The sequence below is a fragment of the Melanotaenia boesemani genome, chromosome 21, assembly GCF_017639745.1.
Source record: "Melanotaenia boesemani isolate fMelBoe1 chromosome 21, fMelBoe1.pri, whole genome shotgun sequence".
Lineage (NCBI taxonomy): Eukaryota > Metazoa > Chordata > Actinopteri > Atheriniformes > Melanotaeniidae > Melanotaenia > Melanotaenia boesemani.
Window position 1 is genome coordinate 29,260,482 of NC_055702.1, and position 17,432 is coordinate 29,277,913.

The window sequence follows — 17,432 nt, forward strand, 5'->3', positions numbered from 1 at the left end:
GTTTGGGCTCATTCTGCTGCAGTATATGTTTCCTCTTTGATTGGTGGTTAATCATACCATCAACCTAAACCTTCAGTCTCACCATGATTTGATGCTGAGGCTTAAACGCTGGTCATCAGCTATATTCTGTGTCTATGTGAGCCGTGGGAAGAGTTCTCAGAGCTTTAGCTCTTTCAGTTTCTTAAAGCAGCAGAAGACAGAGTAAACTTACGATGCCAGAAGCGTGTTTGGGTTTGACACTGTAGGAAGCTTTCTCTTTGGCCTGACGGAAAGACTCCTCTGCTGCCTTCAACCTGCAGAAAACATGTTCATGTGAATAAACCAAGGGATCTGCCTAATGGATGCTTGAGCTGCAATAGTCAAACATATTGAAGAATACTGTAGTTAAAAGAAGAAATGTAAAATAAAGAACGAAGGAAAGACAGGTGGTACATCTTTCTATACCTCTCCTTAAGAATAGCTTTGTTCTCTTTTTTCCACTGATCCTTGAAATCAGAGGAGAACTCGTGCCATATAGAAAAGAAGGTGTTTAGTGAAACCTCCTTCTCTCCGGCTTTGGGCTTCACTGAAAAGAACAGCGTGAGCTCGGAGAACCTGACAGGACAGAAGGACAGAGTCACATTTTCCTCCAGACAAGGTTTTAGGAAGAAAAACTGTAAATGTGTCCTCAGAGTTCAGTCACACAGATGCAGGAGGAGGTCTTACAGTTTGTGAGTGCTGCTGAGGTCGGCATCCAGGGTCTCCAGCTCACTCTTGGCTAAGAAAGGAGAAATAAATGAAAGTGTGAAAAGTACATATGAAATATATCACAGTACTTGTTTCCTGACAATCATTCCAATTAAAAAAAAAAACAAAAACAAATGTTGTGATATGAAGTCAAATTCTGGGTTTGACTAACACAGTGAACCGACTTCCTGGCTCCAAGACACCAGAATGACCTTTTAGACTCAAAAGAAATTTTGTATTAACTCTAACAATGTGAGCAGAAATAAACTGTCAACGTGATGTAAACTATTCTGCTCTGTATCAGTTACCATGCGCAAGGAAGTCCTCCATCTTGTCTTTGAAAGGCTGCAAGTTGTCCTCATCTGAGACTTTGCACACCTTTTCCACTTCTGATGTGCACGCTGATGAAATAAATCAAGGAATCAGAAAAAGATGCAGAGAGTTTTAAATGAAGGTTTGGATTACGGAAGATCTCCGGGTGACGAGTTACCTCTCAGATCCTTCCGGAGTCGAGTCAGATCCTTCTGAAAATCTTCAAACTTCATCTGTGAAGCCTGGAACAGGTCATGAGGCTCAGGGAGAGGATATACACTCGTCTCTTTACCAGCATCCTGATAATAGACACACACACACACACACACACACACATTATTTAACAATTAGTTTATATATATATAAATGAATCAACATCAAACATACATGCAGAGATTATACATGTACATATACTGTTTACAAAGTTTTCACTTCACAAAAATATATAAAAACTGTGGATGACAGACACAGTGAAACAGTGAACAGTGAAAGATATAAAACATATAAAAGAAGGATGATGGTGAAAGAAGAGGCAGAATAGGAGGAAATTTACCTCATCAAAGTTTTTGAGGTAGTAGGCAACGATGTAAGACAGAAGGCTTTTTACACTGTCCTACATGAGGAGATAAGAAAGACATGCAGATTTACGGAGAGGGGAAAGGCTCAGAGAAATATACATACAGGCACTTCCTTAGTGGGTTTATAGATGATCACATTTCAGCTGAATCAACACTCAGCAGGTTGGAGGTAAAGTTAGAGCCCCTCTGACCCCAAAGCGAACATGGTTAAAGACTTTTTATCGTCCCTGCTGCTAACTGGAGCACCTTCTGCTGTCTACAAGCACAACCTGGTGAGGACACTGCACCCAACAGGTGAACCATCATTTACTGTTCAGTGGTTCCCACCCTGGGGTCCCTGACCCCCTGAGGGGGTCCAAACAAAGCACTGAGTGTTGAAATGAACCCTTTCATGTATAGTTTCCACAACAATAGACACCTATTTAAAAGCTGTCTTTTAGTATATAATTAGGTCAGGATGGTGCATGTACATTAACAACTTCATTAGACATTAGGACATCCAATACGATACTCACTGTAGAACAAATAAATTTATCACAAATGTACATACATACATTGTAATTATCAAGTTTACAGGTAAACAGGTAAAAAAAATGAATTATTAACATATAATTTCATGAACATCCTTGTTGAAATGGAAAAATTAATCAAAGATAAAATATGATTAAGAAACAAAAACTCATTACTATCCAGGTCCGTAGAAGTAAAATTCTGCATGTGAAAACATTTTAAAAATTCATGCATATAAGTCCATGTCCACTCAAAGACAAGCTGAGGAGTATCTGCTTATGCTCTTATTATCTGGACGTCTCCTCCTGGCATTTTGGAGCCTAAAAACTTTAGGAACCATTTTCCAAAAGGAATAAACAGAAGTCATCAAACTCTGCTATATAACAATATTTTAGACCATATGTTCTTAGAAAAAAAAAACCTGCTGATCAAGACCACAGCTTGACCAGTTCTGGTCCAGGTCCTGTAGTTTAGTGAGGTCGGTTCTGGTCCATGTACTGTGGTTTAGTGAGGTAGGTTCTGGTCCAGGTCCTGTGGTTTAGTGAGGTCGGTTCTGGTCCATGTACTGTGGTTGAGTGAGGTCGGTTCTGGTCCATGTACTGTGGTTTAGTGAGGTAGGTTCTGGTCTAGGTCCTGTGGTTTAGTGAGGTCGGTTCTGGTCCATGTACTGTGGTTGAGTGAGGTAGGTTCTGGTCCAGGTCCTGTGGTTTAGTGAGGTCAGTTCTGGTCCATGTACTGTGGTTGAGTGAGGTCGGTTCTGGTCCAGGTCCTGTGGTTTAGTGAGGTCGGTTCTGGTCCATGTACCGTAGTTTAGTGAGGTAGGTTCTGGTCCATGTACTGTGGTTGAGTGAGGTCGGTTCTGGTCCAGGTCCTGTAGTTTAGTGAGGTCGGTTCTGGTCCAGGTCCTGTGGTTGAGTGAGGTCGGTTCTGGTCCAGGTCCTGTGGTTTAGTGAGGTCGGTTCTGGTCCATGTACCGTAGTTTAGTGAGGTAGGTTCTGGTCCATGTACTGTGGTTGAGTGAGGTCGGTTCTGGTCCATGTACCGTAGTTTAGTGAGGTAGGTTCTGGTTCATGTACTGTGGTTGAGTGAGGTCGGTTCTGGTCCAGGTCCTGTAGTTTAGTGAGGTAGGTTCTGGTCCAGGTCCTGTGGTTTAGTGAGGGTGGTTCTGGTCCATGTACCGTAGTTTAGTGAGGTAGGTTCTTGTCCATGTACTGTGGTTTAGTGAAGACAGTTCTGGTCCATGTACTGTGGTTGAGTGAGGTCGGTTCTGGTCCAGGTCCTGTGGTTTAGTGAGGTAGGTTCTGGTCCATGTACTGTGGTTGAGTGAGGTCGGTTCTGGTCCAGGTCCTGTGGTAGGTTCTGGTCCAGGTACTGTAGTTTAGTGAGGTAGGTTCTGGTCCAGGTCCTGTGGTTGAGTGAGGTCGGTTCTGGTCCAGGTCCTGTGGTTGAGTGAGGTAGGTTCTGGTCCAGGTCCTGTGGTTGAGTGAGGTTCAGGTCTAGACTCAGTCAGGATGTAGCAGAAGCAGATGATTAAAGTATAAAGTATTGCGGCTCCACAGTTTTTTGTAGTTGTGTAGTGTTCTCGCACAGTGTGTTGAAACGTTGACTAAACACCAAGTTAAACCGTGTTGAATGAAGACAGTCGTTTTAAGATTTATCATTTACTTCCACACTTCTCCATTACTGTTCAGTGAAAGCTGAAACAAACACAACACAAAGTACATTCAGTCTGTACTTTAACAAAGTATTTATCTGAATATTGGTATTAACATAAATTAACATTAATGTATGTTCTCACATCAGCAAAATGAAGCTGGTATCATGCAGTCAGGATTGGTCAAAAGAGAACTATGTAAACAGAAAATAAACAAATGCCTTAAAGGCATCACAAGTTGGAGATCTTCAAGAAAAATATGTACTGCTCTAGTTTATAACTTATGTCACGGTCTGGCCAACACAACAACCTCATGAAATCTGTTCTCCTTATAAAACTTGTCTCTGTCGTACATAAACACGTCCGACCTGCTGCAGGCTCCAGTCTGAACCTTTTCTGATCTCTAACCAGGATCCTTCCTTAATTTATTTATTTTTAACCAGTTCTGTCCACCATCATGACAGCAGAATGATGGTCTGGCTGCTGTATTGAGTTGAACAAATTTACTCTGCCAAGAGGAGCCTTTAGGACATGGGGTTCCCCTTGAATCTTAAATGTTTTTCTCCATCCATCCATTCTCTTACGCTTATCCGGTGTCGGGTTGTGGGGGCAGCTGCCTCAACGAATTTATGCTCACGTCAGTCAGTTACGACATAGGGGACGCTGGTGAGTTTGCTTTCACACTCGAGTGTAGAGGGAACGCGTTGTTTTGGTGTTGTGTTGCAGTTTCTCCTCCTAACCTGAAGGTGGCAGCAGGGGTGGTATCTGCCGGTAAATTCACCAGGTCAGAGTTCGCTTCAGTTCAGTAAGTATTTTCTGTTTTAAAACAACAATGGCGTCCAGTATGGTTCAGTGTCTCTTTTAGTTTGTGGAAGAAAACAAAGAAATACTTTGATCAGCCTCTCATCGACTTGATCCACTGGTTATTTTTTTTAAAAACGGTGGTTATCACACAAATTCAGTGAGAAGGTCCAGATATCCGGCAACACGTGATCCCAAACTGACCAATCACAAGGGAGAACCTCTGTGTAACCGTCTGCGAAGCAGGGGTGCACGTCAGGTCTGGGAAAGGTGTGTGTCGAGCCTCTGAGCAACACTGAGATCGTATCTCAGGTTATATCTTATCAGGCAGATGCGTGAGATATGTGAATTACTCCACTTGCGGCAGTGTCTCCTTCCCGACCTGGAGAGAGCACTCCACCCTTTTCCAGCTGAGGACCATGGTCTCGGATTTGGAGGTGCTGATTCTCATCCCAGCTGCTTCACGCTCGGCTGCAAATCGATCCAGTGAGAGCTGAAGATCATGGCTTGATGAAGCCAACAGAACCACATCATCCTCAAAGAGCAGAGACCCAATCCTGAGGCCACCGAACCGGATCCCCTCGACACCTCGGCTGTGCCTAGAAATTCTGTCCATAAAAGTTATGAACAGAATCTGAGACAAAGGACAGCCTTGGCAGAGTCCAACCCTCACTGAAAACGATTCTGATTTACTGCCAGCGATGTGGACCAAGCTCTGACACAGGGACTGGACAGCTTGTACAAGGGGGTCCTGGGGACAATATCGAATGCCTTCTCCAAGTCCACAAAGCACATGTAGACTGGTTGAGCGAACTCCCATGCCCCCTCCAAGACCCTGAAGAGGGTGTAGAACTGGTCCACTGTTCCACAACTGGGACGAAAACCACACTGCTCCTCCTCAATCTGAGGTTCGACTATCCGACGGACCCTCCTCTCCAGCACCCCTGAATAGACTTTACCGTGGAGGCTGAGGAGTGTGATCCCCCTGTACTTGGAGCACACCCTCCGGTCCCCCTTTCTGAAGAGGGGGACCACCACCCCATGTCTGCCAGTCCAGGGGAACTCTTCCTGATGTCGACAGGACGCCTATGGAACCGTTCAGTTCAGTTATACCCACCAGTTAAACTTTGTAATGCAACAAGTAATATCCCACATCTCACAGATCAGTCACTTGTTTCTGAAGTCGGGGAATTTTCTTTCTTTTTCCAAGTCAAGCTATAGAACTGCAGTGCTTGATGAGGTGGTGGCACATCGCCTTTCAAGTGCATCGGCAACACATTGGAACTTTACCAGTTGCACTGTTAACACGGTGCATGAACACAGTGAGTGAACACAAAGCTGATCTGGTGAAGTGAGTTCAGACTATCTGGGCTAAATTTGACGGCCCTACGAAGAGACTCTAGCGGCTGTATGAGAATGCTGGAAGATGATCCTTTCTGTTTTTCCCTGGCCCTCTTTGGACTTGCTGTTTCACCAGTTGCAGCTATGCATCTGTGCACTGTTACCCAAATGGTGATTTTCTTTCAATAGACTATATAGCCCTTAATGTTTAATGTTTATTTTATTAAAACAATTTATTTATCTGTAACATTTAAATAAATATGAAATTCTCAAATACAGTGACTGATAATTCAATACAGTCTTGTGCTTATATATCCTTTTAACCAATTTTCAGAAATTACTTTTGAAACTTGTGTAATTTTTCTTCATACTGTTGTTTTTGTAGTTGATGGGTAGGAACACATGGGACCTATACAGGAGCCACCCAAAAGAAATGGAAGACATTGGGAGAAGACAGGCAACACCCTTTGACTTTGGAGGTAAGCACTTGCAGCTGCCTCCTAGTGGATAGAAGAAATAACAACTTATCACCACACCTGCTATTTGAAATAGTGCTACTGACTGCAATGTACATTGTGATATGAATATACAGAGAAAGCCATATTGGCCCATTACACTATTATAGCTGTTCAGGAAAGGAAAGGAGAATTATAGCATGTTGTTTAAAATAAAATTTCAAAACATAATTACCTATTTTTAAATTACATGCCATGTCATTGGTATATGACGTCATTATGGGCCATGCCAGGGAGAGGTTTTTGTTCACCAAGCACCTGGTCAGTGCCACTCTGCTGCAAGGAGGCTTGTTCCCACAACACAACAAGAAGTTCCCAGATTCAGCTCTGAATACCACAGTGGAGGCCTATCCTTCACTGGACACGGCCAGACCTAAAACACAGCTGTCCCTGATCTACAGTGAGTCCCAGACTTGCAGTGGTGCACTGGCTCTCTTTCAGGTGTTGATGGAGAATAACCTTCAAGACACATTTACAGAAACTGTGAGTCTTCTCAACATCCTCATCATCGCACCAATGACAATGTCACAATCCGAGAGGTGCATCTCAACTTAAAAGAGGATAAAAAATTCATCTGTGAAACTGAAGATTAAGTATTTACTGTTAAATTGTAGTTGTTGTCTGACTGCTGATTTGAATTCTTATACTGGACTAGGCAGAGAACTGTATTGTCACATCAGACCCACCAATAAATATGTGTTAAGACTACATGTCTTAATGGTACTGCCTGTATAAATATAGGTTGAGCAAATCAATAAATATATCTAGACCATTAACAGCCAGACTGTCCACATGGAGCCATGCTGGTGACATGTGAGCAGAATGTGTCACTGAAATAAGTAGAGCCTTCTCCTAAAACACCCATTCAGCAGTTAATTAATCTCATATCTGAAAAAAGACTTCCTCAGACCTCACAGGTCTTTCACTCATGATTTAACGAGTAGTGGAAGGTCCAGAAGATGTATTCCTGGATCATTCCTAAACCTGTGTGGTGATTTTTACTACAGAATATTTTCTTTTATCCCCCTGAATCTTAAAGAAGATGATGGTCACTAAATATGCTACATTTACATGAACAATTCTTCCTCTATGTTTACATGGGCGATGGATAAAGTAAACCGATCAGTTGTGCGTTTTCACAGTTCACTACATTCGGTCGGAAGGATTCTGGCATGAATAATGTGGACTGAGAAGATGAAGATTTTATCAAATCTGATTTTAATGTTTGTGTGAACAACTAGTTTCGAGCCTTTCAATTGTCGAAATGGTCAATAATCCTAAAATCTTTCAGAGTTTCCATCTAAATCGTTGTACCAACCACAGTTCAGTTTTGTTTTAAATCTTTCTCCGGAAACTGCTCAGGTCCTTTAACCCCTATCTGGTTCATCCCCTACAGAAACCACCAGGATGACTATAGACATAATTATCTTCTCCTGTTGCTTGTAGATTCAGAATGGACACTGGATTGGATGAAAACTTCTCCATGTAATGGCGATATCTAATTATGGTCTTTGAGCTGGACCCTGAAGAAATGTACAACTCACCCACTTGAAACAAGATGTCAGCCACATGGAGCGTTACTAATTTATCGTGAAGTTTGAAGCTCGGCATGACCTACCCTGAATAAAAAAAAAACCTTTGTATTTATTGCTGCTTTGCTTTATTGTGAATCAAATCTGACCACCTCCACATAAAAAATGTGAATGTGGGGAGGGGTGGGGTGGCTTGGTTATTGAGTCTGTCAGATTAACTTAAAGCCCTGATTATGTTAGAGTGGTAGATAACATTTAAAAGGCGAACACATTCATCAGTCTTCTTACACTGCTCTTGACATCTTTGAGTTTGGGTAGAATGTCAAGGGTGAAGCCATCCGCTTGACCTCTGGTTCGATTTCCACCATTCATGAAATTCCCAAATGCGAGGACCAGACCTAGAATCTCCTTCACTGTCACAGAGTCCTGCAAGGCCTGAGGAGAAGAAGAGATGAAAGGTTTTCTTTAAACAAACCAAAGAGAGACAAAGAACAATCTAATGTTATCGGACTCCTTGCATATTTAAATAATAATAATAAAATAATACATGTTGTGCAGCTTTCCATAAACTCAAAGAATCTGTACAACAAGAAATCTTTCATAGAAAGTATTGTCACGTTTCAGCAGACTGGACCCAGTGAAAGTCAGAGACCCAAGGATTGGTGTAAAGAAAGTTTTATTGGCACAAGGGAATGTAGTCAAGATGAAAGGGTCTGGTTCCTTTCTGGCGGCTCGTCTGTGGACATATGAGAGCAGTGGCGAGCAGACAGAATTATCAGGGACAAGAATATGCTGAATGTGACCACGTACCAGAGGAGGTGAAGGAGTCCACACAACAGATTTCTCCGGGAGTGTGGACAGGAGCAGCCAGAGGAATTCCCACCGAGAAAGTGTCAAAGCAACTGAACCAGAGAAAGTTAGCATGGGGCAAGGTTGTCGGTTGATTGGTAAAAGCTCTAGGTTGAGCCTTCCAAAAGGTGATCCAGAGAGATCCTTTCATTGACAGTGGTTAGGTCCATAGTCCAATATCCAAATCCTGAAGACAATCCAAAGGTCAGAGTTCCAGAAAAATCCAAACGACAGAACAACAGAGTTACCAAACTAGGGGCAGGCAGAATCAGGAAATCCAGGCCAAATATGTCAGAGGTCAAAACAGGTCGGCAGGCAGAAGATCAGGGCTGGAAGCGTGCAGGGATAAACCAAGACAATCTGGCAGAGAGAGGCTGTCACACACAGGTACATAAAGAACACAGTGCAGGTGGAGCGCATCAGTAATCAGAGCAGACAATCAGAGTTGGAGGGAGAATGCCTTCAGGGACGGCTGGGAAATCTCAACCCCAGCCAAACCCCGTGACAGTACCCCCGGCCAAGGGTTGACTCAAGATGACCCACCAGGCTGAGCCGGATGACGACGGTGGAAACAGGACAAAAGAGCAGGATCCCCCACAAAACGAGTAGGAATCCAGGAGCACTCCTCAGGACCGTACCCCGCCCAATCCACAAGGTACTGGAGGGAATGACAGGCGGGGTTAACAAAGGATGCAGCGCACCGTATAGACAGGCCCACCACCAACGAGCAGGGTGGGCAGAGGGGGTCTGGAGGTGGGACCCAGCGGACAGGAGAAGACTGGCTTGACCCTGTACACGTGGAACATGGGATGGACACACAGAGTCCTAGGGAGACGGAGACGCACAGCCACCGGATTCACTACTTTGGTAATGGGAAACGGGCCCACGAACCGAGGGGCCAGTTTCCGATTCTCTATATGGAAAGGCAGATCTTTAGTGGCCAGCCAAACGCGCTGATCCACCTGGTAGGAAGGAGCCGCTGATCGCCAACGATTGGCAGCTGTCTGGTACCGCAGAGAAGTCCGCAGCAGCGCAACCAGAGTGCGTCTCCACATGCGATAACAGCAGCTGACTGCCACATGTGCAGAGGGAACCCAGACCTCCTCCTCCTGAGGCTCGAACAAAGGGGGTTGAAACCCATTCACAACTTGGAAGGGTGTGAGACCTGTGGCAGAAGAAGGCAGGGAATAATGTGCGTACTCCACCCAAGACAGGCTCTGGACCCAGGAAGACGGATTCTCAGAGCACAGACAACGGAGACCGGTCTCCAGCACCTGGTTGGCTCTGACTGACCATCCGACTGAGGGTGGAAACCAGACGAAAGACTGACATGAGACGACAGAATTCGGCCCAAAATCTAGAGGTGAACTGGGGTCCACAGTCGGAGACGATGTCCAGGGGAAGACTATGCAGCCTGAACACATAGATACATAACAGATCCGCCATCTCCTTGGCCGTGGGCAACTTAGGGAGAGCCACAAAGTGAGCCATCTTGGAGAACCTGTCTGCGATGGTCATGATTACAGTCTTGCCTTCAGAGGGAGGAAGCCCTGACACAAAGTCCATGGAAATGTGGGACCAGGGTCATCAAGGTATGGACAACAGATGCAGCAGACCAGCAGGACGCTGGTGTGAAGTCTTGGCTCGAGCACAGACTGGATAGGCTGCGACGAAGCTACAGACATCCCGGCGACAGGAAGGCCACCAGAACCTTTGGGACAGGAGGTGAAACGTGCGCGCAACTCCAGGGTGACAGGCCAGACGGGAGGAGTGACAGACAACCAGAGCCCTGGACCGCAGGTGAAGGGGCACAAATAATCCCCCGACGGGACAACCAGTGGGCACGATGGAACCAGACTGGGCCTGCCTGATCTCCGCCTCCAGCTGAATCCGGTTTACCCCCAGCCAGACTCGAGCGGGGAGGATGAAGTCCCAGTTGTCTCCTGTATCCTCCTCCGGATGAGTCACCTGTAGGGAGAAAGCATCAGGTTTAGTGTTCTTTGAACCAGGGCGATAAGCTAGAGTGAAGTTGAATCGATTGAAAAACAACCCCAAGCAGGCCTGTCGCAATGTTAGCCTCTTGGCAGACTTCAGGTATTCCAAGTTCTTATGGTCCGTCCAGACAGTGAAAGGTAAAGTGGCGCCCTCCAGCCAGTGGCACCATTCTTGAATAACTAATTTTACAGCCAGGAATTCTCAGTTGCCTATATCATAATTACGTTCAGCGGAGGACAAGGTTTTGGAAAAATAAGCACAGGGGTGTAACTTAGAGTCATCTGGGCTCCGCTGAGAGAGCACTGTGCCTACCCCGTAGTCAGAGGCATCCACTTCCACCAAGAACTGTCTGGTTGGATCAGGCATATGCAGGATAGGAGCAGAGGTGAACCGTTGTTTAAGCTGGTTAAAGGTGGACTCAGCGTCACTTGTCCAGATGTAAGGCTTCTTCACAGAGGTCAGCTGATGGAGTGGGGCGGCTAGAACACTAATCCTTTATGAACTTCCGGTAAAAATTGGCAAAACCCAGAAATCTTTGAAGCTGCTTATGGTTTTCGAGTGTGGGCCACTCCCGGTCTGCAGAAACTTTGGAGGGATCCATTTCAAAACCACCGGCTGAGATCACATAACCCAAGAAGGAGACAGAAGAGCTGTGAAAGTCACAATTCTCTGCTTTGACGTAGAGCTGATTCTACAAAAGACGCTGCAAAACAGTACGGACATGAAAAACGTGCTCATCCAGGTTTTGAGAAAAGATGAGGATGTCATCCAGATAAACAAAAACAAATGTATTCAGCATTTCCCGTAACACATCATTAACCAATGCCTGGAACAGAGCGGGAGTATTTGTCAATCCGAAAGGCATTACCAGATACTCATAGGGTCCGGTTGGAATGTTAAAAGCCGTCTTCCACTCGTCCCCCTCTCTGATGCGGACTAGGTGGTAGGCATTCCGTAGATCCAATTTCGTGAAAATGGTGGCTTTCTGTAAAAGATCTAGAGCAGTGGACATTAGACTTAATGGTGATATCATTTAAGCCCCGGTAGTCTATGCATGGCCGGAGCGTGCCGGTCTTTTTCTCCACAAAAAAGAAACCTGCCCCAGCTGGAGAGGAGGAAGGCCGGATGAGTTTAGCTGAGAGGGATTCTGAAATGTATTGTTCCATGGCTTTCTTTTCGGGAGCGGATAGTTAGTAAAGGCGGCCCCTGGGTGGCATCGTGCCAGGAAGGAGATTAATTGCACAATCGTAGGAGGTGGCTCGTGTCTTGTTGAAAACCTCCTTAAGGTCGTGGTACTGGGACGGAACTTGCGACAGACAGGGGTAACTTGCTTCCGTGACCTCCGCCGTCATGTTGCCTGTCAAGCGGAAAGAGCGAAGACATGTAGTCAGGCAGTTGACGCCCCAATTAATAATTTTGCCCTCCTGCCAATCGATATGAGGGTTATGAAGTCGGAGCCAGGTGATGCCAAAAATGAAGGGGGTCTGGGGTGAATCGATTACAAGGAAACTGATGGTCTCATGGTGACAGTTAACAAAAACAACCAGTACAGGTTATGTTCTCAAAGTAACTTTGTGCAACAGGTGGTCATCAATTGCTCGGACCTGCACAGGTTTCGACAGGAGGAGGAAAGGTAGTCCCAGTTGTTCAGCCACATGTCTGTCTATGAATTCTGTGTCAGACCCGAAATCAATGAAAATTGCTAGTGTGTGTTCCTGCGCTGCAGCTGTGACTTGAATGTGAAAAACAGGACGAGAGACAGATGAATCCAAAAGAGTTTGGCTCAGCAGTAAAAGGACCTTACTTTTACTGGACAGGACCGTATTACATGACCTGGTTGACCACAATATAAACAGAGCCCATTGGAAATCCTCCAGTCTCTTTCTGCCATGGTCAATTTAGAGCGACCGATCTGCATGGGTTCTGGGTGACTTGGAGATGCCGTAGCTACATAGGGTTTATTGGAGGCAGACTGTGTTGTGAGTTTGTTGGTGGATCTATATCTGCTCACCCCAACTTCTTTACCTGTCTCTCTGTCTTTCTCTGAGTCATTGGTCGATTCAAGCTGCGACATCAATGAGGGAATTGAGGTCTTTAGGAGGATCCCTCACAGCGAGCTCGTCTTTGATCTGGTCAGATAAACCTTGGTAGAATGCATCAAATAGAGCGGAAGCATTCCAGGTGCTGTCAGCAGCAATGGTACGGAATTCAATTACATAATCGGTCACTGACCTGCCAGCCTGGGAGAGGGAAAACAGATTCCTTGATGCTTCACGTTCAGGTCTTATAGTGTCGAAAACCCGATGTAGTTCCTCCGAGAAGCTTTTGAAGTTGGAAATCGCAGGAGAACCCCTCTCCCACTCTGCCGTACCCCATAGCTTTGCTTTCCCCGAAAGCAGGGAGACCACGTAGGCAACTTTAGCCCTTTCTGTGGGAAATGAGGAGGGTTGTAGTTCAAAATGTAACGAACGTGTCAGAAATGCCCAGCACTGACCTGGTTCTCCAGCGTATCTTTCCGGGGGTGCCATCCGTGGTTCATGACCCGGAGTTACTGCCGGAGGAGATATTGGCAAGCCGGTTTCTGTGGAGTCAGAACCGATTAATATGGCCAACTGCTTAGACACTTCCTTAACATCGGAGGCTAGCTCGTTTAAACCTGCCTCCTGCTGCAAAATGGCGTTTTCGACCCTAGCCTGCCAATCCTTAGGTTCTGATGGGTCCATAGTGCTGGCCAGAACGTACGGTCACGTTTCAGCAGACTGGACCCAGTGAAAGTCAGAGACCCAAGGATTGGTGTAAAGAAAGTTTTATTGGCACAAGGGAATGTAGTCAAGATGAAAGGGTCTGGTTCCTTTCTGGCGGCTCGTCTGTGGACGTATGAGAGCAGTGGTGAGCAGACAGAATTATCAGGGACAAAAATCTGCTGAATGTCACGTACCAGAGGAGGTGAAGGAGTCCACACAACAGATTTCTCCGGGAGTGTGGACAGGAGCAGCCAGAGGAATTCCCACCGAGAAAGTGTCAAAGCAACTGAACCAGAGAGAGTTAGCATGGGGCAAGGTTGTCGGTTGATTGGTAAAAGCTCTAGGTTGAGTTCCAGAAAAATCCAAACGACAGAACAACAGAGTTACCAAACTGGGGGCAGGCAGAATCAGGAAATCCAGGGACGGCTGGGAAATCTCAACCCCAGCCAAACCCCGTGACAAAATACACCTTCTTTGTGTTTTATGTATCAGAACATAATGATAACAAAACAAATCCTCTGGTCCTCAGCAACTAAGATGAGGTCAATCCAACCGCCGATAAACAGCAAAACATCATACATAACTCGTCCTTTACTGAAATCAAACCAAGAAGCAGTAATTTACTAAATTTTACTAAAAAGTTAATTCTCGTAACTGGTACCTCCTCCTCATACTGGTTTTCAGCTTGGTACCTCCTCCTCATGCCGGTCACCAGTCTGGTACCTCCTCCTCATGCCGGCCACCAGTCTGGTACTTCCTCCTCATACTGGTCTCCAGTCTGGTCCCACGCTACTGTGGATGGCATCCCATTGTTCACCCCGTATCCTTCATCAGTGTGGTTGTGTTGGTCTCTATTTTACCAACAGATGACCCAATACCAATAGATAGTGTTCAAGGAGGTTGAGGACCTTCCATCCTCTGGAAGTAGTCTTTGATAGACCTGCTCTGTGGGGACCAGCGTTGTTAATAATAATAATAATAATAATAATAATAATAATAATAATAATAATAATAATAAATAAATAAATAAATAAATAAATAAATAAATAATTTTATTGTTATTACATTAAATATTACAACAAAATCTTTAAAAGCTCTTCACTACACACTCTCCACACACAACCACAAATGTGCACAGGTAGACATCTTTATAATGGCGTTGGTCAGGTGCATGGGTGAGCAGTCCCAGGTGTAGAGGGAGTACAGGGCAGGGCTGAGCACAAGTGTCAGGACAGGGGAGGTATGGTGACTAAGTCTCACTGTTTGTGAGTGATTTTTCAGAATGTTCTTGATCTACAGACTCAGACGTTCATGAAGGCCCAGGTCCCAACAGTATTAAAAGCAGAGCCAAAATCCATGAATACAAGCCTTACATATACTCCCTTCTCCTCCACATGGGACATCGCAATGTGGAGAGCAGAGTTTAAGGCATCCTCTGTGGATCTATTTGTCCTGTAGGCATACTGATGCTGGTCCAAGATGGGAGTCTACAGATGCCCCAAGAAGCATGCACCAGGGAGAGATTAAAAATGTCCTAAAATCTCTGTGAGCTGGTGAGAAATTGCCTGAGAAGCCTGCCTGGAATCTTATCAGGACCTGCTGCTTTTTTAACATGAACTGATTTCTGGACACGTTCAACCTCGTATGTCTGTAGGGTGAATGTGTCATCAGCCTTGTTTGGTTTGTATGGTACAACATCATCTGATGGTCTCTCAGACATGGCAAAGATGTTATTTATCTCCTCTAGCAGGGATGTGTTGTTCCCTGCAGGCGGCTCTCTGCTGCTCCCAGAGTTTGTTTTGTGCTGGATGCCCTGCCATACACGTGCAGTGTCCCCAGTCGAGAAGTAGCCCTCGATCCTCTGTCTGTAGGCCCCCATGGCCATTTTAATGCTTTTCCAGAGGTTGAGTCTGGCCAAGCTGTACTGCTTCCAGTCCAGAGCTGGACCTCTTTTGTCATCCATGGTTTTCTATTTGGAAAGACATGGACCTGCATGTCAATGGTAATGATGTTGACTCAGCTCCTGGCTATCTCCATTGGAATCTGGTGATTATGTAGCAGCGTGTCCTTAACAGGCAGTTGTACTGCAATTTGTATGATCTGCACAAGTGAAGTTCCTGAAGTACAATCAAGACCACAATCAAACATATTGTGGTCTTGATTGTGGTCTTGAATGATACCCAAAGCGCTTTACATTATACACCACATTCACACACACATTCACGGAGGCTGCCATGCAAGGCTCATCTCAGGGACACCTCGACATGAGCTCGACAAGGATCGAACTGGCAACCCTCAGGCTACAAGATGACCACTCTACCCACTGAGCCACGCTGCCCCTGAAGAATTCGGTCTCACTTCTGAACATAATGTTCCTTCTCATGTTCAGGTTCCAGTACACATGTTGCAGATAACAGTGCAGGTACTAGTCCTGAAGGTGAAGGCTTCACACAACAGTCCCAGCTAAAGATTAAACACCCAGATGCTTTTCTGTGCATCACTGGAGATTTCAATCGAGTCACACTGGACTGAACTTTCCACCAGTATGTTGATTGCACCACAAGGGACAGTTAAGGCCCATTTATGCTAGACACAGAGGGCGTTGGTTATGCACATAATTTGGTCCATTTTTAGGGAGCTCAGCTATCCATCGCTTGACGCAGAAGATGGAGCAATACCACCGGAAATCATGGGGGCAGTGTTAAGTTAACACTAACCGATAAAAGGAACAAGCCAGAGAAGAATACACAGGAAGATGATGCAGAACCACCAAATATAAAGCACCCGAAGAAGTAGAAGTCAGACGAAGAAGAAGAAGTTGAGAGAAACTGCATCTTCTTTGTGGTTTTCTTCTTTTGTTGTTTTTGGATGGTTGTAAACTATTTTAAACATTACATGCATCTACATGCAGTTGGTGCATTAATGCCACCAACCAGGGTCAAAATGCAGAAGTGAACTCTGAACTCAGCACTGCCGACTTGTGGATGAACTAACGTAGTACCCATGGAAACGTAAAAGATGCATGGAAGTATTAGGGCGGCGACGTATGACGAAACTGTCTTCTGCATCAAGCATAAATAGGCCTTAACACTGCAGCAGCCTACACAGCTTCCCCCTCCCCCCCTGCTGGGAAGATCAGACCACAACCTGGTGTGGTTGGTTCCTGTGGTACAAAGGATGCCTGGCTCCACTAAAGCTATGTCCACACGGCACCAAAGCCAGTTCAGGTGTGAAAATAGTGTGAAAACTAGGAGGAAGGCTCCACCAATCACATAAAACCGCCGCTGTAGTACATACTACAAGGCTGTGGGGGCGCTACAATGATTGGAGAGCTAGAACAAGACGTAGCCCATGCGCAGATAATGACATATCTGCTTGCTCCCGTTGTTGATGGTACAGCAGCACTGTGTTGTAAAAGCAACAAGCCCAGGATCTTCAGCAACCTGAAGCATCTTCTCAATGAGACGAAGTGAGCCTTCAGGTCAGGAGATCGGGAAGAGTTAAAGAGGATTCAGAGGGAACTCAAGGTGGGGCTGAGGAGGTGTAATTAGGCCTACAGGAAGAAGCTGGAAGACTCCCTCCTGCAGAACACTACCAGAGACCTGTGGGCCGGGATGAAGAACAGCGGCTTTAACACCAAAGGCCCGCAGCAGCAGGATACCAGCCTGGACAGAGTCAATGAGCTGAATGTGTTTTTCAGTAGATTCAGCTCTGGATCCCCTGCTGCCCCCCACACTGCCTTCACACCTCCTCAGCTATCTCATCACATTAAACTTTAACCACCACCCCCCAGCACACCACAGCCCCCAGAAAGCCTCCTCCACTCCCCCATCCACAGCTCTACAAGTTCCCACCTTCCCCCCAGCACTGCCACC

The 17,432-nt window shown here is 45.6% G+C and overlaps 1 protein-coding gene across 2 annotated transcripts in view; it reads right to left on the bottom strand.

The window, feature by feature from the left end:
• The window catches only part of fmn2b (formin 2b), a 60,730-nt gene that overhangs the window by 1,631 nt on the left and 41,667 nt on the right, over positions 1-17,432 (bottom strand). For both annotated transcript variants that reach the window (XM_041973170.1, XM_041973168.1), the window contains exons 12-18: positions 8,258-8,404; positions 1,592-1,651; positions 1,217-1,337; positions 1,035-1,127; positions 706-757; positions 445-594; positions 212-293 (exon numbers count right to left, since the gene is read on the bottom strand). In XM_041973170.1, the coding sequence (XP_041829104.1) occupies positions 212-293; positions 445-594; positions 706-757; positions 1,035-1,127; positions 1,217-1,337; positions 1,592-1,651; positions 8,258-8,404 (705 nt within the window). The remainder of the gene's footprint in view (positions 1-211; positions 294-444; positions 595-705; positions 758-1,034; positions 1,128-1,216; positions 1,338-1,591; positions 1,652-8,257; positions 8,405-17,432) is intronic.